Source organism: Bison bison, unplaced genomic scaffold, assembly GCF_000754665.1.
Source record: "Bison bison bison isolate TAMUID 2011002044 unplaced genomic scaffold, Bison_UMD1.0 scf7180017864072, whole genome shotgun sequence".
Lineage (NCBI taxonomy): Eukaryota > Metazoa > Chordata > Mammalia > Artiodactyla > Bovidae > Bison > Bison bison.
Genome location: NW_011494644.1, coordinates 13,705,873 through 13,732,909, shown reverse-complemented (window position 1 = coordinate 13,732,909; position 27,037 = coordinate 13,705,873). Strand labels below are relative to the sequence as shown.

The 27,037-nt window shown below is 40.4% G+C and overlaps 1 protein-coding gene across 1 annotated transcript in view; it reads right to left on the bottom strand.

Annotated features, from left to right (window-relative positions):
- The window catches only part of CALN1 (calneuron 1), a gene marked incomplete at its 3' end in the record, with an annotated part of 184,001 nt that overhangs the window by 43,023 nt on the left and 113,941 nt on the right, over positions 1 to 27,037 (bottom strand). The window contains exon 2 of the mRNA XM_010837462.1: positions 22,063 to 22,206. Within this exon, the coding sequence (XP_010835764.1) occupies positions 22,063 to 22,206 (144 nt within the window). The remainder of the gene's footprint in view (positions 1 to 22,062; positions 22,207 to 27,037) is intronic.

Here is a 27,037-nt window from a genome sequence, read left to right as displayed (position 1 = left end):
TGAAGGTGAAACTCCAGTACTTTGGCCACCTCATGTGAAGAGTTGACTCATTGGAAAAGACTCTGATGCTGGGAGGGACTGGGGGCAGGAGAAGGGGACGACAGAGGATGAGATGGCTGGATGGCATCACTGACTCAATGGACGTGAGTTTGAGTGAACTCCGGGAGTTGGTGATGGACAGGGAGGCCTGCAGTGCTACGATTCATGGGGTTGCAAAGAGTCGGACACGACTGAGTGACTGAACCGAACTGAACTGACTGATGGTTGTACCACATGGTGGATGTACTTAATGCTGCTGAATTGTACACTTAAAATGTCTAAAAAGGCAAATTGTATATTATATATATTTAACCACAATTTAAAAATTCAAAAATAAAGGACATTTCCTGTCAGTCAAAACCTAAGATTATTCTTCTCTTGGAGGTGTATAGTCAAAGACATGCTAAAAGACATTAAGGTTGAAAGGAAATGAAACCAGAAGAAAGCTCACATATGAGAAAGAATAAAGAACACCAGAAAAGGTGAAATGGTGATAAATACAATATAAAATATGGAGGTATAAAATACATGACAACATTCATTTATATGTTGTAAGATTCTTAGATTGTTCAGGAAGTAGCATAAGATTATTCAAAGAAAGATGTGATTAGTTAAAATGCATTTGTAATCTCTAAAGCAACCACTAGATACATATATACAAAATAATATGGCTAATAAGGGAGTAAGAGGGATGAAATAAAATACTGAAACACTCTCACTTAACCCAAAGATGGCAGAAAAGGAGGAAGAGAAGAAAACAGAATACATGGTTCTAACAGAAAATACAAATCCAGTCTTATCAACAAGTACATAAATTGTAAATAGACACGAATTTTTTTTTAATGTCTAGCTGGATAAAAAGGAAACCCAATTATTTGAAGCTCCTAATAAACAGGTTTTAAATATAAAGGTGGTAATAACTGAGAAGTAAAAGAGCTGAAAAAGCCTGCCAGACACACGCTAAAGCAATAGAGCTGGTGTGGCAATATTTATATCATACAAAGGTGACTTCAAGACAAAGAGTATCATCAGACGTTTCATAACAACAAAAATGTCAGTTTATAAAGAAAACATAATTTTACATGCGTGTGCATCAAAATATACACAAGAAAAAATTATAGAACTAAAGGGAAAAACAGACAAGCCCACATAGAGAATTTAACACCTCTTGACAGTAATGATAGAAGAAAAAAAGTTTCAAGGAAATTATAGAAGATCTGAACTACTAAGTGTAAGGTGAGTAGAGAGAAAAAGAGAGCAAGCCAGGCAGTCAGGCAAGAAAAGGGAAATTTATTAGGGGGAAAAGAGAGGGTGACTGGCCCTTAAGGAGAACCAGCGTCCTCCCTTTCTGTCAGGGTCTTTCTTATACTCCACCAGTGAAAAATTCTCTGAATGGATGGTTACGAAGCCCGAGGTCTGGAATCTGGTGGTCTCGCAGCTTGCAGGATGCCATTTGGGTAATTTGGTGAGTCTCAAGCATCACTGTGATCTATTCTTTGTTTGCAAGGTCGACATAACGAGCCATCTTATCAGTGAGACCCCATGTGGACCCTATCACTGACCAGTGTGACCTAATAGACATTTATAGAATACTACACCCAAGGGTGCAAAATACACATTCTCTTTAAATGCATAAAGAAACACATGCTAGGCAGCAAAACAAGACATGGTAAATTTCAAAGGGTCTAATTCATACAAGGTATGTTTTCTGATGGCAATGATAATCAAATGATAATAGTAAAGATACTTTGATGATATTTTTTAACAATCACAGTAAGATATCTATAAAACCTTCTATTAGTTAGAAACTAAGCATGGTATCTCTAACCCACTCAGGAGTCAGAGGCAAAAAAAAAAAGAAACAACACAGGAAAGAAATTAGAAAAGATTTTAGGGACTTCCCTGGTGATCCAGTAGTTAAGACTTTCAATGCAGGGGGTGTGGGTTTGATCCCTAGTTGGAGAGCTAAGATCCCACATGCCCTGCAGTCAAAAAAACCAAAACATAAAACAGAAACAATATTGTAACAAATTTAATACTTTTAAAACAGTCCACATCAAAAAAAATCTTTAACAAAAGATTGCAAACTGAAAATTAAAATAAAACAACATCATATCAAGATTTATGGAATACCAAAGATGTTGAATGCCCAGAAAAGAGAATGCAGCATTCCTTATGCAGCCTGGAAGACTAGGCATGATCTCTTCTGTCTCCATTTCCCCTTTCTCCCAAAACACATCCTTCCTGTGTGCCACACATGCACACACACACACACACACACACACCTGATCATTACAAGAATACTGGAAAAACAGGTGAGAGGAAAGAGGTGAAGACACTTTCCAAACTTTAAAATATTCTTGTATAAGCAAATAATTACTATCATTGTCATTCATGTGGTTACAACATTCCAGGATCTGTCTTTCTGGATAGCAGCAGGGAGGAGTGAGAATCCAGAAAGGACAGAGGTAAAACCACAGTCCCATTATTCTTCTAGGTCTGCAGCTTCTTGTGAGGCATGAGAGTCACTGATTTGACTTTTGGTTTCCTCATCTGTAAAATGGGTGTGTGCTTACCTCCTTACCATGTGAAGGAAGTCCTCAATCAATGTTAGTCTAACTGACTTCTTTACTCTATTCAAATCAAACCTAGTTCTCTGAACATGTAATAAAATTTACTATAATTTTCAAAAAAGGATTTATAGAATACATCTAAAGTTTTAAATACTTGTGTTAGAAAACAGAGGTCTAAAATCAATGATCTAAGTTTCCATTTTAATAAGTTGGATGAAGAAGATGAAATTAAACCCCTGTGAATTGAAAAAATAATTTTAAAATAAAAGCAGAAACCAATGAAATGAAAACAAACAGTAGAGAAAATTGTCAAAGTCTAAGCTAGTTTATAAAATGATTAAAAAATACTTTAAGAAAGTTGATGAAAAAAAGACAAAGTAAAAATAACTAACAATGTTAGGAATTAAAGGATGGCTCAGTGGTAAAGAATCTGCCTGCCAATACAGGAGACACAGGTAATGTGGGTTCAATCCCTGGGTCAAAAAGATCGCCTGGAGAAGGCAATGGTAACCCACTCCAGTATTCTTGCCTGAAAAATCCCATGCACAGAGGAGCCTGGCAGGCTACCATCCATGGACCCGCAAAGAGTTGGATATAACTGAGCGACAGAGTGTGCACGCACAGACATTAAAAAGATCATTAGAATATATTAAGAAACATCTGTGTCAATAAACTTGACAACTCACTAAAAGGAACAAACATCTTGAAACACAGAGGTGACAAAAATTAATGCAAGAAGAAACAGAAAATCTGAATAGCTCTATGATTTTGAAGAAAGTGTTTCATAATCAAAAAGCTTCTCACATAGAGAGATGAATAAAAAATGATACAGCAAATATAGCATTGTAAAATCAGTGTGACGAGTATATAGGTGCTCACTGTACGAATTCATTCAACATTTCTGCATAATTGAAAATTTTTATAATATAAAAAAATCCTTTCAACAAAGAAAATTCCAGGTCTAGAGAGCTTCAAATAAACATTTAAGGAAGTTAAATGCCAGTTTCAAACAAACTCATTCAGAACTTAAAAGAGAAAAAAACACTTTCCAACTCATTTTATAGGACCAGCATAAACTTGATATCTTGGCAAAGAAAGTGCAAGATTATAGCCCAATATGCCTCATAAACATAGAATCAAAAAGCCTTAGCAAAATATTAGCGAATCAAATCCCGCAATAGCTGAAAAGGAAAATACATCATGAATCGTTCTGGTATATTCTAGGAATATAGAGTTGGCTTAATGTGAAAATATATCAATGTAATTCCATATATTAGCAGAATACAAGAAAAAATATGATTGTTTTGATAGATGCAGAAAAAGAACTGGAAAAATTCAATGCCTGTTCAAGATGAAAACTCAGCAATCTGGATAGAGAAAAGAAAATCTGATAAAAGCATCAACAAAAAGCTTAATGGTGAAAGATTTTCCCTAAGATCAAGAAAGAAATAAAAATGTCTCCTCTTATCACTTTAGTCAATCCTAGCTGGTGTGGCAAGGCAAGAAAAGAAGTACAGAAGACATAAAACTTAGATGGGAAGAATTAAAACTACTAGTCATGAACAACACCTTTGTGAATGTAAAAAAGCCCATGGAAGCTATTAAAAATTACTAGAACTAGCAAGACAACAGAATACAAATTCAATTTTAAAAGCCACTCTATATCTACATACCAGAAGCAAACAAACTGAAAGTGAAATTTTGAAACAATACAATCTACAATGACATCAAAAATCATCAGTACCATGAAATAAATCTAGGGTCTTCCCTGATGGCTCAGTCAGTAAAGAAACCATTTGCAATGCAAAAGACCCAGGTTTGATCCCTGGGTCAGGAAGATCCCTTGGAGAAGGGAATGTCAACCAACTCCAGTATTCTTGCCTGGAGAATCCCTTGGACAGAAGAGCCAGGTGAACTACCGTAGTCCATGGTGTAGCAAAGAGTCGGACATGACTGAGCGACTAACAGGGATAAATCTAACAAAAGATATGCAAGTCATTCAAAGCAAAACATATAAAATACCATCGAGAGAAGTTCAATATGATCTAAGGATATGGAGAGATAGCTCCTTCTTATAGACTTACTGTTGTTAGTATATCTATTCTATTAAAATTCATCTACAGATTTAATGCAATCAGCATCAAATCCCAGACAGTTCTGTTGACAAAACTGACAAGCCAATTCTAAAATCTGTATGAAATGAAAAGGATCTAGAATAACCACAACAATTTTGGAAAAGATGAACAGTTTTAGGACCTATGTGCCATGATTTCAAGACTTGACATAAGGGACTTCCCTAGTAGTCCAGTGGTTAAGACTCCAATCTTCCAGTGCAGGGGGAGCAGATCTGATCCCTGATACCAAGATACCACGTACCTTGTGGCACGGCGATAAATAAATAAAGAAAGAAAACTATAGAAATCAGGACAGTATGTTAGTGCACAAAACAGAGCAAATAGATAAACAGAGCAGAAGACAGAATCCAGAAATAGGCTGTCACATTTATGGTCAATCAATACCAAACCAAGGTTCCAAGTCAATTCAATGACTTGGACAGAAAATATATATTTTTAAACAAATTGTGTTTAAAATAACCAACAATTAGTACAGGGCAAACTGAACCACAACTTCTACCACACTCCATACACAAAAACAAATTTCACATGGATTGCAGACCTAAATTTAAAAGCTAGAATTATAAATCTTCTAGAAGAAAATGTAATAAAATATTTTATAACATTATTGATGTAAGTAAAATCATTAGACAGGAATCAAAAAGCACTGGACATGAAAAAAGTGATAAGCTAGATTTAATCAAAACAAAGTATCTGCTAGACAAAAGACTCTATCAAGAAATCAATATATAAGCCACAGAGTAGGAAAATGTATTTCTCAAGGAACTAAAGACATTTTATACTACGGTATGAGTTATATAGCTGTTCACTTTCATGCACTGGAGAAGGAAATGGCAACCCACTCCAGTGTTCTTGCCTGGAGAATCCCAGGGATGGGGGAGCCTGGTGGGCTACCGTCTATGGGGTCGCACAGAGTCGGACATGACTGAAGTGACTTAGCAGTAGCAAATCCCTTAACCCGAACACTCAAGAAATATGCATTTTAGATTATTTGAATTATGAATCAATTAAAAATTAGAAATCAGTTAGTAAAGGCGAAGTTGAAAAAGAAGCTGGAGAAAATAAGGAAAGAATACAGCAAATCTAAAAAACTACTAGCAGAAGTAAAATGCAAAATATAAAACCCTCCCTCCAGAAACTAAACTAATACCACTAAACAGTGATTCAGTTCTCTGAGAAAAAAATATATATATATATTTATAAGGAAAATTATCCGGATGTCAAATTAAGAAAAAGAAGATAAGTACTTATAAAACTAGAAATCACAAAGATGATGTATTTATAGATTAAAGGACATCAAAATATAAAGAATGACAAGTACACATTTACATTAACATTTCAAAACAAAAAGAAATGTGTGATTTCTGGGGACAAATAATCAAATTCACTAAAGAAAATGATCTTTTGAATAATTAGTAAACATAATATAAACTAAATACTCATATAGAATACTCCCAAACTTTTATGTTTATACATTTCACAGGAATATGTGTTAGAATATTGAGAAATAGTTATTTTAAAATCACTTCCAGTGCGTAAAAAGATGGAAAAGTCTCCAATACCTTTATAAGTTCAGCAAAACCCTGATACAAAAACCTGCCAAATGGAAAGAAAAGGTAATGGATCAATTACTTTTCATGGGTATACATACAAAAGCCTAAAGAAAACCCCAAAACAGTAGCTAGTCAAACACAACAGGATGTTGTGACAGAAACTCATCCTGAAGAATCATGCCTGAACCATAGAAGATTTTCTAATGTTAGTAAATTCAATTAAATAATACATAGGATCAACAGGTGAAATAATAAAAGCTATATAATTATCTCAATAGATGTCAAAATTTACCTAATAGCCACGATTGCTTTAAAAGAGAAAAAGGTAAACCAAGAATAGGATATATTAGCCTAACATTATAACTAACATTCATATCAAACAGCAAGCAATTACATTTGCAAGTTTAAGTTCAAACTCTGGGGCCTTTTCCATTAAAGTCAAAAACAAGAAAAATGTCTGAAATCATCGTTATTGTTTGATCTAAAATTTCTACCCACAGAAATTAGGCAAAAAAGAAAAATGAGATGGACCCACATAGCACAGGCTCAGAAACTTCAGAGAGCATTTTTTTTTTTACAGGGATTCTAGATATACTGGGATAATAAGAGACACCTGCTTGGATTCCTCTTCTATTTTGCTAGGTTGCTGACTAAGTACTGCCTATAATTCCCTTACACCACTCATTCTTTGCATAGGGCTAGAAGCGGATTTGCCTGCTCTCCTGTTCATCTCTGCTGAAGCCTAGTCCAACCTGATCATGAGTCAGAATTAGGCGCTGGATCTGCCTCTGCTGGAAAATCAAGAATTAGGCGCTGGATCTGCTTCTGCTGTGAAGGGATGCTGTGGCTCAAAAGTCACAACCAGTTACTCAGAACTCAACAACTACCTCACTCTCAAATAGATTTGCCAAAGAATGTTTGAAAAGTATTTACCATATTTCCTCAACAACATTGGGAAGATGTCTTATCAATCAAATTAGAAAACTGACAAGAAAATAATCACAGAGAAGGCAATGTCATAGAAATAAAATCCAGTATAATTCTCAGCAGAAAACCTGAGAAGAAAAGAAAAACAAACAAACAAAATATATATATATGAGAAATGCAGAAGACTGAAGAAAAAGAAAGAGAAACAAAAACTGTGGGGGGAAAAATGCAGAGATCACAGTCCAGGATCTAAACTACTTAAGGCTAGAAAATTGAAAGTAGCTCAGTCATGTCCAACTCTTTGTGACCCCATGGACTATACAGTCCATGGAATTCTCCAGGCCAGAATATTGGAGTGGGTAGCTGTTCTCTTCTCCAGGGTGTCTTCCCAACCAGGGATCGAACCCAGGTCTCCCACATTGCAGGTGGATTCTTCACCAGCTAAACCACAAGAGAAGTCCAAGAATGCTGGAATGGGTAGCCTATCCCTTCTCCAGTGGATCTTCCCAACCCAGGAATCGAACCAGGGTCTCCTGCATTGCAGGTGGATTCTTTACCAACTGAGCTATCACGGAAGGCTAGAAAAAGAGACTGAAATCTGCGGAGTGAAAAGGGTGTAAAACAAAAAGGGTGGGAAAAAATATTCTCTAGGAAAAAACTTGAGAAAATTGAAAGAGTGACTCATACTGCAAGGAACCCTAACAGCAACAAAGCACCAATCTCCGTTAGCAAATATAACAGAGCAAAGTAAACAGACTGCTGAGGTGTTCATACTTCACAGATAATAATCACATCCAAAAAAAATTAGATTGCTTACAACGAATAAACAGCAGGTTGGTCATGAGCTTCTTGACAATATGTAAAACCAAAAATAATGGAGTACCAATTGTAGAACTTTAAAAGCAAAAGGCTGAAATCCAAGAATTCTATACCTAAAGCAACATGTCATCTGTGCAAGTATCAAGAGAAAGATATTCTCAGATTCTAAATATTCAGCAGATTTAGAATTGAAGTAAACTTCCTCAAAAAAAATAACAATGAAATTTTAGAAAGTTTATGCAGGAACAAATGTATATTAATTAAAATTAGAAGCAGAAAATGAGTTGAATATGGCTGTCTCTAAGCAGTCAAACCAGTTAAATGTACAGGCAAAATAAGTGTTTCCAATGTGATTATAAAATTGATAATATTCTTTAAATTGAAAATAATAAAAATTGGTTTTAAAAAAGGAGGAGGCATATTTATAATAGCAGTATATTGAAATTAACAAAGAATAGAAAAGAGAAAAAGTGAAAACAGTTAATTTCTCATCTTTCATATGAGCAAATATTATTAATTTGTAACTGATGTTAGGAGTTAAATTCACAAAAACTATATGGCCATTACTAGAAAAATTGAAAGCAAGACATCTAACTTTCAAACAACTGAGAGGGTACTATTTTAAAAAAAGCAAAACAAAAGCACCCTTTCTATATGAAAAGTCAACCTACTGAATGGAAAAAAATACGTGGGAATCATATATTTGATAAGGGGTTAATTTTCCAAAATATATAGATAGCTCATAAAAGTCAATAGCAAAAAAAAAAAAAAGTCTTATTTAAAAATGAACAGAGGATCTGCATAGACATTTTTCCAAAGAAGACATGCAGATGGCTGACAGGGTCATGAAAAGATCCTCAACATCACTAAATACCAGGGAAATACAAATAAATACCACAATGAGATATTACTTTACACCTGTTATAACGGCTATCATTAAAAAGACAAGAAATAACAAGTGTTAGTGAGAGCTTCCCTTGTGGCTCAGATGGTAAAGAATCTGCCTGCAGTGTGGGAGACCTGTGTTCAATCCCTGGGTTGGAAAGATTCGCTGGAGGAGGGCATGGCAACCACTCCAGTATTCTCGCCTGGAGAATCCCATAACAGAGGAGCCTGGCGGGCTATAGTCCCTAGGGTTGCAAAGAGTCGGACATGACTGAGCGACTAAGCACACAGCACAGTGAGGGTGTGGAGAAAAGGAAATGCTTGTGCACTACTGCTGCTGCTGCTGCCGCTAAGCCGCTTCAGTCATGTCCGACTCTGTGCGACCCCATAGCCGGCAGCCCACCAGGCTCCCCCGTCCCTGGGATTCTCCTGGCAAGAACACTGGAGTGGGTTGCCATTTGGTAATGTAAAACTGGTGCAACCACTAGGGAAGACAGTACAGAAGTTCCTCAAAAAATAAAAATAGAAATATCATATGATCCATCTGGATCCACTTCTGAGTATTTATCTGCAGAAAACGAAACACTAACTCAAAAAGATACCTGCAATCCCTTTGTTCACTGCAGCATCGTTTAGAAGAGCCAAGATATGGAAACAAACTGTCCATTGACAGATGAATGGATAAAGAAAATGCAGTGTGTACACACACACACACACACACACACACACACACACACAGAGGAATATTATTTAGCCATGAAAAAGAAAACCTTGCTGTTTGTGGCATCATGGATGGAACTTGAGGGTACCCATGAAATAAGTCAGAGAAAGACAAATACCGCATGATCTCATTCATATATGGAATCTTAAAAAAAAAAAAAAAAGTCAAGCTCATGAATACAGAGCGGGTGGTTGCCAGAGGCAGGGGATGGGGAGGTGAAATGGGTGAAGGCAGTCAAAAGTTACAAACTTCCAATTATAAATAAACAAATCATTGGAATGTACTGTACAGCATGGTGACTACGTGTGTGTGTGCTAAGTCGCCTGAATAGTGTCCAGCTCTTTGCGACTCTATGAACTGTAGCCTGCCAGGCTGCTCTGTCTAAGGGATTCTCTAGGCAAGAATACTGGAGTGGGTTGCTGTTTCCTCCTCCAGGGGATCTTCCTGACCCAGGAATCAAACCCACCTCTCTTTATGTCTCCTGCATTGGCAGGTGGGTTCTTTACCACTAGTGCCACTGGGAAGCCCCCACGGTGACTACAGTTAATAATAATTCTGTATTGCATAATTGAAAGTTGCTAAATTTCTAAGAGAATAGATCTTAAAAGTTCTCATCAGGAGAAAAATTTCACTATGTACAGTGAATGGATATTAACTACACTTACTGTGATGATCATTATGCAAAATAAATAAATAGTAAATCATTACACTGTATAGCCAAAGTTCAGTTGTATGTCAAATGTCTTTCAATCTTAAAAAATTCACTGTAGTCAAAAAAAAAGAAGACAAATTAAATACATTAAGTGCACATCAGTTCAGTTCAGTCGCTCAGTCATGTCCAACTCTTTGCGACCCCATGAACTGCAGCACACCAGGCTTCCCTGTCCATTACCAACTCCTGGAGTCCACCCAAACCCATGCCCATTGAGTCAGTGATGCCATCCAGCCCTCTCATCCTCTGTCATCCCCTTCTCCTCCTGCCCTCAATCTTTTCCAACATCAGGGTCTTTTCAAATGAGTCAGCACTTTGCATCAGGTGGCCAAAGTATTGGAGTTTCAGCTTCAACATCAGTCCTTCCAATGAATACCCAGGCCTAATCTCCTGTAGGATGGACTGGTTGGATCTCCTTGCAGTCCAAGGGACCCTCAAGAATCTTCTCCAACACCACAGTTCAAAAGCATCAATTCTTCGGCGCTCAGCTTTCTTTATGGTCCAATTCTCACATCCATACATGACCACTGGAAAAACCATAGCCTTGACTAGATAGACCTTTGTTGGCAAAGTAATGTCTCTGCTTTTTAATATGCTGTCTAGGTTAGTCACATGGTAACCAGCATAAAGCAAAATGATAGAATTAAGACCCAACTGAAAGGTTGGAAATAAATGATAGGTCAAGCTTTCTCATAAGAAGGCTCTCAGAATAATTAAAAATTTAAACACAGTGGCACATATTGCTTTATACCCCTAACAAAATCACACAGAAAGGGCGTGAGGAACATGCCCCTTCTGTGTATTTCAGGAACATGAAATACCATGTTCCTGGAAGAAGTTGAATAATTCTGAGTGTTCTCCAATGACCACACATAACAATAAATGTTATGCAAACACAAGTGGAAAGGTTACATAGCAAAAATCAACAGAAAGCAAAAGCATAATTCAAAAGTGTTTCAAGAATATTTACATTGATAAGAGGTAAAATCCACTGTAAAGACAACAGAGCATTGAAAATTAAAATAAATGCTGTTAGAAGTAAACTGAGGAAGCAAGGTAACAGCAGTGGGAGATTTCAATACATCATATTAATTTACCTTGGATAAAATAACTAAAATCACAGGCGGAAGGGATATAGGTAATATGAAGTTAACTTCTATGCATATATAAAAGTCTTATACCAAAGAGGCAACACCTTCATAAAAGTTCATCTTATTCTCACTTATAAGGAAAATCCTAGCAAAGAGCAGGCCATATTAATTTTCCAATGTACAAAAAAATAGAAAATTTAAATGTAAACTAGAAATTTAAAACCCTACTGGACTTGGAAATTATAAAATACTTCTCTCAAAAAATTGTAGAAGAGCAGAGGAAATTAAAAACTACAATAAAATATTATAAAGAAAACAATGGAACAATTAAAACTATCTATCAAAATTCTGAGATATTACTAGTGTCTTCTCAGTGGCAAATTTATTGTCTTGGTTGCCTTAATTATTAAATAATGAGGAATTAAAATAAGAAATCTACCAAAGTTGCTAGAAATGACAACAAATAAGTGGAACAGAAATAAAAACAGAAAATCAAAACATCCTATGATGAAAACTAACGGAAGTGAAGAACTGATTGTCACAGCAGGGAACAATGCCCTCATCATGCACTGGTCCATTTAGGTAGAGTTGTGAACTCCCAAGTTGATAGGGACCACGCTTGTCCATCAAGACAGCAGGCAGGTGTAAGACAGTAAGGAGTGGTAGAGACTGTGGCATTTGCCCTGCCTAAAAGGACAGCTACTCAACTTCACCAAATCATTGCAATGAAAGAATGCAAGTCCAGACTTGCCAAATTCTCTTATATTTTTAAGAGGGAGAAATGCAGATTTTTAATATGATACTTTTTCTGCTTTATAAAATGATGTGTGAGCCAAATAAAACATGGCTAAGAGCTGAATTTGGCTGGTAGGCCGTAAGTATGCAACTTCTGATTTAGACTACTTATTTCAGCTTGAATCAGTTTCAACAAGTTATATTTTTCCAGAAGTCTCCATTTCATGTAGACGTTCAAATGTATTTGCACAAAACTGCATTGTGTATTCTTTTTAAAAAACTTTCATATTTTTTTCTCTTCTAGTTCAGTGCTCTCTTAATTCTTAATTAAACATGCTTTATTTGTCAATGTATTACATTTTTTCCCAAAAAATCAGCTCTTGGATCTGCTTATTGAAAAATTTTTGGTTTTTCATTTTAAAATTTTCAAGTGGGTGGGATTCTTATTCAAATGTTTGTTATTACTTTTTGGTTTATTGCACTGTAGTCAAAGAATGTGCCTATAATACTTGTCCTTTGGAATTTAATTAGGTTGTCTTTGTGGCCTAATACACAGCCATGTTTGTTAACATTCCAGAATCATTTCAAAAGAAGAGTATTCTCTTTTCAAGGGAACAAAATTTATTGATATATTACATGCATACACAGGCACATATTCACATACACACACGTTCAGTGTCATTCAAATTCTGTTCCTTAGTTTTATCTATAGAATCAAACTGAAAGGAATGTGTAAAATCTCTCATAATCATTTCTGCCCCTATTCATAGTATTTCTAAATTTTTCTCCTGAAATAAAATTTTTGCAATAAATGTTACATCCTAATGAAAAACGAAAAGCCTAAAATCCTTAAGTCATCATTAATGTTGTTCACCAAACATTTCTAATTCATTCCATTCTAGTCATGGAGTCAGATTCAACTTCCTAATAGCCCTTGATATGAGGCATGGCCACATGACTTGCTGTAGCCAATGAGATGTGAATAGAAGTGACAGAAACTTTAAGAGTCATCATGTGATTCACTCAGTCTCTTTCCCTTGCCTCAGCTGTCATGGAAGCACAGACAGAAGCCTCCCTCTGCCAGGATTCCTGAGTGAGGATGACTAAGAGGAAACACCCAGCCAATCTACAATGGACATACAGCATGAGTGAGATGTTCTACTTTGCGGTATTGAGTCACTGATATTCGGGGAGGATTATTTATTACTGCAGCATAACTTAGCCTATCCTTACTGAAACACAAACAACAACAACAACAACAACAACAAACATAGACAATCTGGAAAAGGGAAAAACAGATAACTAATCAACATATTGAAAATACATCATCTCACTTATGAGTGAAAACTAAGTCCCCATTTTTCACCAATCACCTTAGTAAAGATGTATTAAATAATACTCAATATTGGTCAGGGTGTTCTGAGATAGGCATTTTCTTATATTCCTTTTAGTAAATTCTGCCTGAGTGAAATATTATTTCTGTATAAGGAATTTCAGCAGCTTCTTATCTTTCACATAATACTCTCTCTCCTAGGAATTCAGCACAATCTCTGTTTTCACAATGACACAGTACATGGTACCAGGAGGAAACAAACTTTCCAACTGGGATTCTGAGATTGTCTTGCTTATCTATGATCCTAAATGAAGCAATGACCTTCTTCCTAATGAAAAATGGTATACTGTTATCTATGGCATGACCAGCATCATAATTAATTAAATGTCATCTGTGGTTTCTTGGGATAAAATAATCATCGAAAGCAAGGCTTTCAAAGACCCGTGTAGTTACTATGTTTGACCTTTATAGTAGCAATGATGACTACAAGGGCTGTAGGTGGAATGGCTGCTCCAACAAGCTCAGGCCCGGAAACTCTCAGCTAGGTTACAGTCAGAGAACTAGAGTGCTTCTAGGGTAGCCCCAAAATCATCACTTATTTCTTACAACCTCAGGGAAGACCTCAGATTTAATTGGGTGGCCCATAGAATGATAATGAAATCACAGACTCATCAAGTCACTTATGTGAAATTTAAGGTACTGGTTGGAAAGAAGTGGGACCTGAGACTTAGAATGGGGAATTCTGTGTGGATTCAGAAAATTGAATGATCAAGTCTCCCTGATGTCCACTCTGATACTTCTCTGAGGTCAGACAAGATCAGTCTGAAGAACTTGTGGATCATGAAAACTGGAAACGAACACAACTTTTGTGTTTGCCTTGAACAGAGATGCCCACTTTTAAGATCTATTCCTACCAAGTTTCACTGACTCTAAATCCATGACTCCAATCAGATCAGCACATTCCAGGAGAAGTCCCAAGTCCACTATGGGAGACGAACACAGAGTCTCAAGATGTTGCTAATTTGTATTGTTGTAAACAGTGTAGCCATGAGTTCTAAGGTATTAAAATAAGAGAGACAGAATATAATACCAGATACTCTTAATGAAATGGGTGCATGAACCAGAAATTCTGTTTTCATTATGTTGGATTGAGTGGCAGCAAACAGGTTGAACAGTTTAATCTTTAGCAGAAACTTGGGTTCAGTGTGGGCAACTGTCAATACAATTGAGATGGCAGAGTCTTCTTAGAAAAATGCAGAGGGAGGAGCTACCTCGGGAGATAGGGATGTTGGAGTGGATTTGTCACAAACATCCACCATCACTACTTATCCCGAGAAGCCCAAAAGGACGCCCCTTTGCTAAAGCAGCAAGAAACCCAAAGACATCATCTTCAGTTCATAAACTCTGGTCTAGAATCAGGCTCGACTCATTCAAGAATAATTTGGGGAGTGGCTAGAATTTATTATCCAGCCAAAGCTGATGGCAGGAGACTGTCTGGAATAGCAACTGATAACCAAAACACTCACATAGGTTTGAAATATCTACGTGACATCATGACGGGAGTGTGCATGCATGTGTATCTCTGTCCCGTTAAGTCACTGCTTCAATGCCTCGTTGTCAGCCTAAGTGACCTATATCCACTAAATCACAAAAAGAATAACAACATATTGACAAGATATGTTGTTAAACAGTCAGACGTGACTGAGCGACTAAGCATACACACGCATAGTCTAAGGCATACCATCAGAAACAGGAAGCAACCCAACCATGTTTCCTCATCTGACAATCTCTCCCATGGAGTTCAGGCTAGATTCATGGAGCTCTTACTAGCAGTGTGACCTGGGCAAGTAACTTGAAACCTCTGTACTTCATTTTCCTCATCTCTAAAATGAGAATCATATGAGTCCCTATGGCTGTTATGAGAACTAAGTTAATAAAGTGCCAGAGTAGCAGTCTACAATGGAGACTCCACTGTGTTAGCTACTACTATCATCACTCTAAGTCATTATTGGAAGCATGGTGAGCACTACAGAAGTCTTAGTTATCGCTGTCATTACCTAGCTAAGATTTACCATAATGAAGTCAAAATAAGTTCAGCAGTAATTCCCTAACAGAATGAAATGTGAAATAGTTTGATGCCAATCATGCTTATTCACAAATGCAAACACATAAAGAGAGATTTTCCTGTGACTGACCGTCACCAGGACTTTGTGAATTACTTTCAGCTTTTAAAGTTACACATCTTCCCCCAGGGTTACTGGCAGGAGATTAAGGAAGGACTGCACTCCATGGAAAAGACTGTCAAACAAGAAATCATGGTTGGGTTGCTTCCTGTTTCTGATGGTATGCCTTAGACTGTGTGTGTGTGTGTGTGTGTGTGTGTGTGCATTCAGTCATGTTGGACTCTTTTCAACTCCACTGTAGCCTGACAGACTTCTCTGTCCATGGGATTTCCCAGGCAAGAATACTGGAGTGGGTTTCCATCTCCTTCTCCAGGCAATCTTCCCAACCCAGGGACTGAGCCTTCATCCCCTGTGTCTCCTACATTGCAGGTGGATTCTTTACCTGCTGAGCCATCAGAAAAGCCCTTAGACTAGCACCTCTCAAACTCAACCACGCACGTAAGTTCTTGTTAAAACTCAAGCTCTGAATCAGCAGGTCTCAGGTGGGCCTGAGGGTGAGCACTGCAAGTAAGCTCCCAGGATATGGTGATTCTGTGGGTCCCTGGACCACAGCTGGAGAAGGGAGGAAGCCAAGGCCCCAGCATACGCAAGCATTGGGAAGGCCCCCACTTTCAAGCAGGACTGACTAGTCCTGCTTCATCATATCCCCAGAGGAAATATATCCTTATTTGCTTTTCAGGCATTTACTCCTCCTCAGACCTTCTTGTCCATACAAATACATAGGCTTGAAGATTTCTCTCAGCCAAAGGTTTTCTTTTAACCAGAAGTCACCCAGTGATGTTGATGGACACACTGCTGTCCATACCTGGCTGGATTGTTAAAGGATGAAGGTTCTTGTGCCTCACGCTGGGGATTCTGACTCAGCGCGTCTGTTTAGCATGTTTCCATTTCTTCTTTTTTTCTTGTGCACTGAAGTTAATGCACCTCTGCTTAATGCTAAAACCCCAGGTACTTCCACCAGATCATCCCCCTTCATGAAATCTGTGGGTGAGCATCTTCCCTCACACACAGAAAGAAGTGTGTATATAGACAATGGAATATTACTCAGCCATAAAAAGAATGAAGTAATGCCATTTGCAGCAACATGGATGGGCCTAGAGATCATCATACGAAGTGAAGGAAGTCAGGTAGAGAAAGACAAATAGTGTACGATATCACTTAGATGTGGAATCTAAAGAAATGATACAAATGAACTTATTTACAAAACAGAAACACACTCACAGCCATTGAAAGCAAACTTAATAGCTACCAAAGGGGAAAGGGTGGGGGAAGGATAAATTAGGAGCCTGGGATTAACATACATACACTGCTGTGTATAAAATAGGTAAACAACAAGGTCTTGCTGTTTAGCACAGGAAAATATATCAATATCTTGTTACGACGTATAAGGGAAAAGAATTCTAAAAGGAATAGCTGTATGTGAATGTATAACTGAATCACTTTGCTGTGTACTTGAAACTAAACACAACATTGCAAATCAACTATACTTCAGCACAAAGAGAGAAAGAGAGAAGAAAGAAAGAAAAACGAGAGACAGCAAAAAAGAAAGGAAGGAAAGAAGGAAGCATGTATTTGAAATCACAACATAGACCTAGGCCCATTCCAGAGCCTCCACACGAGTACACTGACACGTTTGACTGTGAAGTGGAAATGGGCTGTACTGGGAATTAAGCATAGACTTTTCTGTCTTCTAGAAGATCACAAATGAAAATAGGAAAGTCATAATCATATGACTGATCAGCAAAGTCAACACATGTAATGAATGGGTAGGAAAAGAGGGAACATACAGACACACAGGCTAACAACGGGGACCCTGCCAACTCTTTCATGTGACTCTGGCCATAATTTCATTCTTTGAGCTCAGTGGTTTGCCTCAAAATTAAGCAAAAGGGCATCTTGCCAACCATAAAGTTAAGCAAATTCACACATAATGGACACCAGAAAAATCTTTTCTAAATGGAACAAAGCTGAATCATACTCACCATCCAGACAGTGGTGAACCTAAAAAAAAAAAAGAAAAACAAACACAAAAAACCCTACAAACCTGTTGAGGGATAATAATTCATTTCAAAACCCCAAACTTGTTGGAATTTCAAAAGATTCTGCATCTTTGAGGCACAGAAGGGAAATTAAGAATGCAGAGGGCAAGGGCTGCATTTGTTTTGTTCCTTGAGTGCAGGAGAGGTGGAGACAGCTAGGAACGGAAGATTGCATTAAGAAATATGAGCGGGGACCCAGGCAGAAACCATGGGCTTCTGAAAGCATCTCCTGGTTTGACAGTTTCAGGAAACTACTTACAAAGCTGGCTGGGTTTACTCCAGATGCCCACAGTGGTGTAGTTGGTGAAACCATTACGATGTAGAAAAGAGTCAAAAACGTCCCTTTGGTCTTAAAGATATCAAGCCCCTTTTCCCCAGTGGGCAGTACAGGAGGCTCCAAGGGGCCCCAGGAACTGCTGTGGGAACCACAGAGCTAATGAGAGCACCAGGAGCATGGCAGAGCCCACAGTCACTTTCTCAACTTGCTTCTATAAAAGATTTAAGCTTTGGAGATGTTTTTGTAAGGTGACTATTTTATCATTTCTAAGGACAGTACTGCAATGCACTGGAGAGAAATGGATTTCCCGATGCAAGGAGAGCCTTAGGTCACTGAGTTTAAATGGTTCTAGGAGCCTGAGGAAGAGAACTTCAGACTTCCAGAATCTGGGCTGAAGGTGAGATGCTGGCAAAAGCATCTGGGAAACATGAGTCCTAGTCCCCAACTGATGTCAGGTCAGAAGTCACCTCAGCTGCAGAGGCTAAAAGAACCTTTGCAGCCATAAAGGAAGCACTGGGCAACTGGGAGTTTGGATTTTCTGTTTATTTAACTCGGGGCAGTTCAGCCTATGCGGTATACACACACACAGGGTCAGTCCCAGCTCTGAAGTCTAATGGGCTATGGTCAGGAGAGCAATTCCAGACCCTACTACTGCCTGTCTTCCATTCTGCCCTCTGGAAAACCGGCTCCCCCCGCCACACACACACACTGGAACCGTCTGCCTCCCACAGGCTCTGTGTCCAGGAAACCAGCGAGCTCCCTAATCCAGGGAGATTACTGCTACACACAGAGTCAGCAAAGCACCCCACTCCCCAGGAACCACCTAATGAAAGCCTCATGGAGAGACTAAGGTTGTACAGACTCGGTCTAATTCCATCTGGGCCTCGTGCCGAAGGTATGACCTCACCAGAAAGCAAAACGGCAGGGACCCCAGAGAGAATGGATCGGTGTGTGGGCCAGACCTGCCTCAAATCACGGCCAGCTGGGATGCACGGAGGCACCGCCATCTCTCCCGATGCCCTTGGATCCCAGGACCAGGGTCAGGAGGCATGGTCATCTTACAGTGAAGAATCCTAAGTTCTGGCCCAAAACCCTTGTGTGAGTGTGTGTGTGTGTGCATGCGGCATTATTCTCATAAAAATCTCTGCCATTCCACAAGTTTCACACCAAAGAGAAGCTTAATTAGGTAGGGCCAAATGTCTGCAGAGAATCTCCAGTTACAGAAGCTGGGAGGAAGGATATAATTAGAACCTGACTTAAAAAAAAAAAAACCACCACCAGAATAGCTCAAAAGACCCCACTAAGAGAAGGACACTGAAAAACAGTCAATCCACGTATATCCAGAACTCAGAACCCAGAAATTTCACTTACCAGTGTCACTGACAAATAACATAAAGGCATTTCCGCCTCAGCCTGGGTATTTCTCCCTTAGCTCTTTCCACACTTAGGCATTGATTGCGTTGCAAAAGGCAATTCTCTTTGCCTGCACTGCTGCATTGCCTTCATTTGTTGTATATTGATTCTTTTGTAGGCAACAAAACAAAAGTTTGAGGAAGCTGCACTTCAGATATATATGATTATGGCTGATTTGCATTGTTGTATGGCAGAAATTTGTAAAAAAAAAAAAAATTAATATATTTAAATAAATGAAGAAAAGTAAATAACTGTGCTTTGACCTGATGGGGTCACCATGAAAAAACAGATGATTTAGGCTTCTGTTAAAGGAACTAATAGAATTCTCTATATGCTTTGCTTGGAAGTCCCGCCCTCGGCATTGGTCACTAAGAATGATGTTGCAAATGAATGGGTGAAACCTGGCATCTCTTAAGCTGCATCTTGTTGGCTGCTTGAGTCCTGATGGGCTCCTGGAACAGCACCATCACCCGAGGCCCCCAGGGGACTCCAAGCCCTCCTGCAATCAGGGAGGATTTGCAATAATGTAAAAATTCCCCATGAGCCAGGGTCTGATGAACGAATAGACAGACAGCAAGGATGTACTTGGATGAAGATCCATAAAACTTCCATGGAAGTAACTCTCCCATGATAGCCCCCAGCTCATTTTGACTAAATGTTGCTAAGTCCATTTGCTTTTAGTCCATCTGACCATGTTTTATTTTGCTAAGTTATAAGAGAAGACTCAAAGGCACAAAAACCTTCTTAATTCTACAAAGAAGATAGGTTAAAATTTCTATTATTTTAAGGAAGAAACTCTTTTTTCCTGGAAGTGTTTCTCTGAAATGATGATGGGAATCCAGGGAAGAGATTTTGCTATACAACATGTGCTTTGCTCCAGCTTTTCAGAAATATTGGGCTAGCCAAAAGTTCATCTGGGTTTTCCCATAGGATGGTGCAGAAAAACCCAAAAGAATTTTTTGGCCAATCCAGTACCTCTAACTATAAAGCAAAGTCGAATCAGGACTGCAAAGACCCAGAGAGTCACAATCAATCAGAGATGTAAGGACAGAGCCAGCACTCCATGTACAACTGAACATCCCTGATAGAACATCTCTTTCCTGAACCAGAAAATAAATGCCCACAGCTGCACTTGGTGGTTGGGACTGGGGTCCATTCACCATACAGTCACCATTAAATTATCATTTTTCCAACAAACCAGCAAGATAACAGGACACAGCTGTGTTCAATTAGTCTGCAGACCAAGCAAACCCCTCACTACCAGGGTCTTCATCTGTCTCTCCCAAAAGACACCCTGCCCCATCCTCTGTTTCCATTTAGCTGGCCTTTACTTCATGTTCTACACAAGAATCCCCAAAGTCTACCACTTTGGATCCCTTACACCTGGGATCAAGCTGCTTTCCAGAGGGGGAGAGTGTGTGTTGAAAAAACAAAATTAGGGGACTTTTCTGGCAGTCCAGTGGTTAAGACTTCACCTTCCAATGCAAGGAATACAGGTTCAATCTCTGGCTGGGGAGCTAAGATCCCACATGCCTCGTGGCCAAAAACCCAAAACATAAAACAGAAGCGATAATATAACAAATTCAATAAAGACTTTTAAAAAATGGTCCACATCCAAAAAAAAAAAACCTAAAATAAGAAAGCTGCTTTCTGGACCTTCGGCCAAGGCAGGAAGGTCATAGCCAGTTTGGGATAAACTCCTAGGGTTTTAGAGCAGGAAAGAATCTTAAGGATCATCAAATGCAGTCATTTTCCAGAACCGTTTAAGGATAGTGAAACACTTTCCCCCAATGAGACTGTATGTAGAAACCAGTGTGTAAAAGAGAGAAAAGAAGCTGTTATAGCCAAAAAATGGAATGTGATTTAGCAATAAAATGCAGTGAAATAGTGATACATGCTACACTATGGATGAACCTTTCAAATATTACGGTAAGTGAAGGAAGTCAGTCACAAAGGACCGTGTATCCCATGATCCAGAAGAGCTAAGTCCATAGAGACAGAAAGTTGATTAGTGGTTGTCCAGGACTCGGTGAGGGATAGAGGGACAGCCTGGAGCATCCCATGGACAGAGGAGCCTGGTGGGCTACCGTCCATGGGGTAAAGAGTTGGACACGACTGAGCAACTAACAGTTTCACTTTCAGAGGGAATGGAGGTGATAATTCAGAGGTACAGGGTTTCTTTTAGGGTGATGAAAATGTTCTAAAATTGATAATGCTATTGGTTGCACAAATCTGTGATACACTCAAAGCCACTGAATTACACAGGTTGCACAGGTGAATCTTAGGGTGTGTGAATTCTGTCTCAACAAAGCTGTTTTGAAAATGAAACAGAATCATTTTCACTGCTCCACCAGCCAGGGCCTCCCCCCTCACTCGGCTCCCTCTAGTGGCCCCAGAGCCACCTGTGCAGACCCCTGGAAGTCTGTGGAATGTGGTTTGAAAAACCCAGATTTGGTTCAAGTTTCCATGCCTGAAATGTAAGCCAGGACATGAATCCAAGTCTTTTGACTCCAAGTCTCTATTTTGCAAGGCCCTTCAAACCCAAGATCTCTGATGAGTCCTGGCTTACATTCCAGGGGATGGGGATGGGGGTAGGGGGTGGGGGATGCTGTGGGCTCCAGTCTCACCGTCCATGTCCAGGCGTTGCATGATGATGGCCAGCTCCACTTCACTTGGCATGTACCCCAAAGAGCGCATGGCCATGCCCAGCTCCTGCTTGGAGATGAACCCATTTCCGTCTCGGTCCAGAACCCGGAAGGCCTCTCGGATCTCTACAACAGAAATGCAGAGAAAGTCCAATGGTCACAAGGCATGGTTGACTGCAGGGGTCCCCAGCCCCCGTTAGGAACTGGACATGAGCAGTGGGCCAGCAAGTAAAGTTTTATCTGTTGCTCCCCATCGCTCGCATTACCACCTGAACCACACCTGCCCCTTACCCCACCATCCATGGAAAAACTGTCTTCTGTTGTCAAAAGGGTTGGGGACCACCGCTCTAGTGCATTGAAATGATAGGCAACTGTCTGCAGAAAACTCCTAATTACTTTACAAAGAGTGATGTGTCAAAACCCTTTAACCTGATTTTAAAAAGGGGGTGGCCAGAAGAGGAAGAAAAAAAGAGAGAAAAGACGGGGAGGGAAGGGGGTAAGAAACAACAAACAAACAAAAAAAAACCCAGAAAAACAACTTTGGAAGGAGGAGATAACTAACCCTAAGCAGCTAACATAATGTAGTGTTGTGTTAGTCGCTCAGTTGTGTCTGATTCTTTGCGACCCCATGGACTGTAGCCCTCCAGGCTCCTCTGTCCATGGAATTTTCCAGACAAGAATACTGGAGTGGGTTGCCATTCCCTTCTCCAAGGGATCTTCCCAACTCAGGGATCAAACCTGGGTCTACTGAATTGCAGGCAGATTTCTTTACCATCTGAGTCACCAGGAACACCCAACACAAAGTAGGGGGTGCACAATTAGACAGGAGTCCCAGCTGGGAATCGCATTAGCCATGGACACTCCCCGGCAAGGCTGAGGTTTCTCTTTCAGTGGGGATAAGACGGGAAGACAGTGACCTCCCAGCTTGGGCTAGGGAGGAAAGGAGAATGAGAGTCCCCGTTGCGGACTTACATTCAGCTCCCTGCTGCCACAGAGCTGTGCAGAAAGCTTTCTCAACCTCCTAGGAGGACAGGAGTTAAGTATCCTGCTGTTTTTATTTCATTCCTCTAATTTACAGCTGTTTTGTGGCTATAAACAACCTCAGATCAATAAGAGTGTCATAAAAGCCCCAGAGGCATCTTTAATCACATTCTCTGGGGCTGGCAGAGAACTTGACTCTACCATCAAGAAGGTCATTTCCCCCAGTAGGGGGACGCCCATCCTCTTACCCACCACCAGAGCTGCTCTGCTTTCCAAACCCAGAGTCCCTCCCTCCAGAGCCCTGATCTCTCTTCGCCTTCTGTTCATCGTGGGTTGGCTAAGCATTTCCTAACACCTCACACTCCTGTGAGGCATGAGAATTCGATTTGAGATCACAGTCTAGAGATGAGAGTACGTCAATTGTATCTGAGCACCAGACATGGACAGCTTTGATTTTCATCAATAAATCCAGTGTGAGCTCAGCTGCGGCAGCTGCCAGCACTCATCGGGGCCATTCAACAAGCTGCCTTTACCTGAGGAGCACGGGAGTTAGGACTGCGGAGAATAAAGACAGTGATCTGCCCAGCATCATGGTTCCCCTCCAGAGACCCATACTCTAGGTAGGAAGATAAGAGCCAGTCAAAAACTTGCAGGAACTCTGAACTAATGCAAGACATCGGCCCTAGCCATTTACAGTTGTCCCTTGGTATTGGTAGGGGATTGGTTCCAGGACCCTGTGCATACCAAAATCCACAGATGCTCAAGTCCCCTAATATAAAATGTATAAAATGGAATTGGGTAGCTAGACCTTGTATCCACGGGTTCAGCATCCATGAAGGGCCAACTGTAGTTACCACTTCTCTAAATATCTAACTATCCTCCCAGCAAGCACACTGAACCCTGACCCAGGCATGCTTTTCCTTTCCTCTTTGCATTAATTTCCTGTGGTTCCTTTAATCAATCACACAAATGTAGTAGCTTAAAACAACAGAAATTTATTCTGTCACAATCTGGAGGCTAGAAATCTGAAATCAGGTGGTAAAGAACCCTCCTGCCAAAGCAGGAAACGTAAGAGACACAGGTTCAATTCCTGGGTCAGGAAGATCCCTTGGAGGAGGGCATGGCAAACCATTCCAGTATTCTTGTCGGGAGAATCCTATGGACAGAGGAGCCTGGCGGGCTACAGCCCAAAGGGTAGCAAAGAGTCCGACACGACTGAGTGATTTAATATGCACGCTTGGACCAAAATCAAAATGAGGACAGACTACCCTCCCCCAGAGGCTCCAGGGAAGATTCTTTTCCCACTTTTTCCTACAAGTCTACTTTCCTTGGCTTGTGGCTGCAAGGCTCCAATCTCTGCCCTGCGGTTACCTTCTCTTCATCTGCCTTTGATCTCCCTTTGCCTGCCTCTTACAAGGACACTTGTGCTTTCATTTAGAGACCACCATATAATCCAGGATAAACTCCTCAACTCAAGATCCTTAATTTATCGGCAGCTGCAAAGACCATTTTTTCCAAAGTAACATTTATAAGTTCTAGGCTTGAGGATCTGATTCCTTTGGGGATTGTTTTTCAGACCTCTGCACTCTCCCAGCCAGTTCTTCCATCTGAAACACCTTGACATCCTCTTTACCTGCCCAAATCACATTGGTCCTCCAAGGCCAAGTCAGGGGTTGTGTGTTTCACAGCAATGCCCTCACTCACCACAGCCAAGTTACCTCCCTCACTACTGATTGGTCAGCAGGACATTTACTACTGCCTCATGACACCTAGCCCATACCACCTAGAAATATGAAGAAATCAAGGTGCCGAAATCATGGCTTCTGTGAGCTACAAGTGCCTTGTACATTTCATTCAAGGCTGTACGTTCCCACCTATGTGCTGAAGGAGGCACTAGACAGACAGCTGTTCAATAGATGATGATTCTGAACAAGTAAGCACCAGATATCAGCAGCAGATTCATTATCGATACTAATTCAGCATGCTGGATGCGTTCCATGAATAAATGTGTGCTCCAGCAGAAGGAAGACTAGTCTGGGAGTCAGGACCTTGGGCTCCCAGCCAGGCCTATTAGCGAATTAGGTCTGCAGCCAAACCCTGAGGCCTTGGTTTGTTCATGTGTAAAATGAACCAGGTAGGCCAAGAGACTCCGTGAGGTCCTTTGAGCCCCTTTCTAAGGATCCGTGGACATCGTTACAGTATTTAAAAGAAGAATAGGAAGCCTGTGTTCTTCTTCATACCCTATTAATCTGCTGTTCAAACACCCCTCTTTTTTCCACTGATGATACAGAAAACATTTTAGCCCTTTCCAAATTCTGAATTAAGGGGTTTGTCTGCATGTTTAGACTTTCCTCGTCAATGAGACATGCCCAAGATTATCTAAAGCAGCCATATGTTTTCCAACCATGTGTTGGGTGGACCTAAAACAGCTTACAGCCAGTGCTCAGCTCGAGATCATGGCACGCAGCACTCAAGGACCAGGGCAGAGGTAATGCCTCACTTGGCCTAAGTCCAGACACTGAGGGTAGGGGGATGTAGACGGAGGGTCTCCTGAGATGGGAATCAGCTCACAAAGAAGTCCATCCAGTCCCCATGATCAGGGCAGCCCTGTCCCTCAGCCTCAATATCCCCATCTGAAAACTGAGTTGGGCTGGATCTCCTTCCAGCCTCTGTGACAGGGTTTTACAACAGGTCTGACAAAACTGTGCAACAGTAGAAAATTTCAGATGATGATAGGACCCTTGCTGGGGTCCCAGGTGGGCCAGCCTGATGGCCAGCTGCAGGCTGAGCCCTGCCCCTGCTCTCTGGACCACTTCCTTTCCAAGGCACCATCTCCTCTTCCCATCCCTCTGACTCCATCCTCAACTCTGGGCTAATGCTGTCGCACTGAAGGATGATCCCCTTCTGTTGATAGGGCCTGGCCTCAGCCCTGTGGTCCCTCTGCATGCCCTAGATCTTACCAGGGAAAGAGCCTGCATCCTGACATTAGCTACTCCAGAGGGCTTGGTTAGGGATGTTTGAGAATATGACCTGGAAGTGAGAGCCTTGGTGGCTACACCCTAAGTTGCCTCACCTCTGGACTGTTGGAATTGGTAACTCAGACCTCAGACGGGGATCCCTCCGGAACTGCCCTGCTTGAAGGAACATGTTCCTTTGAGGCCCCAAATCCCCATGGTTTTCCTGTTTGCAATATGCATCCAGGCTGGCCCTGCTTCAGCCCAGGACAGGATGGAGAAGAAACAGCTCAGCTCAGAGTTCTGTTTTCTTTGGCCCCAGGTCAGTGGGACAAAGTCATCCTTCTCTGTTTGCTCCCAAGGGGACTTTCCTGGCAGTTCAGTGGTTAGGACTCCAAGCTTCCACTGCAGGGGATGCAGGTTCTATCTCTAACTGAGGAACTAAGATCCCACATGACATGTGGTGCCACCAAAAAAAGGAAAAAAGCTGGAGCTTTGGGGAAAAAAATCAACAAAATTGATAACTCTTAAGAAATAATCAAGCAATAAATTATTTTTTTAAAAAAGAATATCTACCTCTGTTGTGTGTGTGTGTGTGCACGTGCGCACGCATGCACAGAAGCAGACAAAGCTTACTAACTTATTTTTCTTTCAAAATAACAGAAGGGGTGAGGGGGAAGGTACAAAACTAGAAATCCATAATGGGAGCCTCTGGACATTTAATCTTTCCAGTGAAGGGAAAGCCCAGGAAACGAGAAGCTTATTAGAAGGAAATGGGTCTTGCAGTCTGAGACATGTGATGTGTGCCTCATTTTGTTTTTAATAGCAGAACAGGGTGTGAGAAATATGCCCATAAAACGGCGGAGACATGGGAGCAGGCCGGATCTTTCTGCCTCCGGCTGCAGACAGCCAGGGTGCAGCATGAAGGGGCTCTGGCCACCTTCCACATCCTCGGGAAGTGGAGACCACAGATCAAGTTTTCAAGAATGACTCAGTCACGTGGTGTGCTTTCCACTGGAATG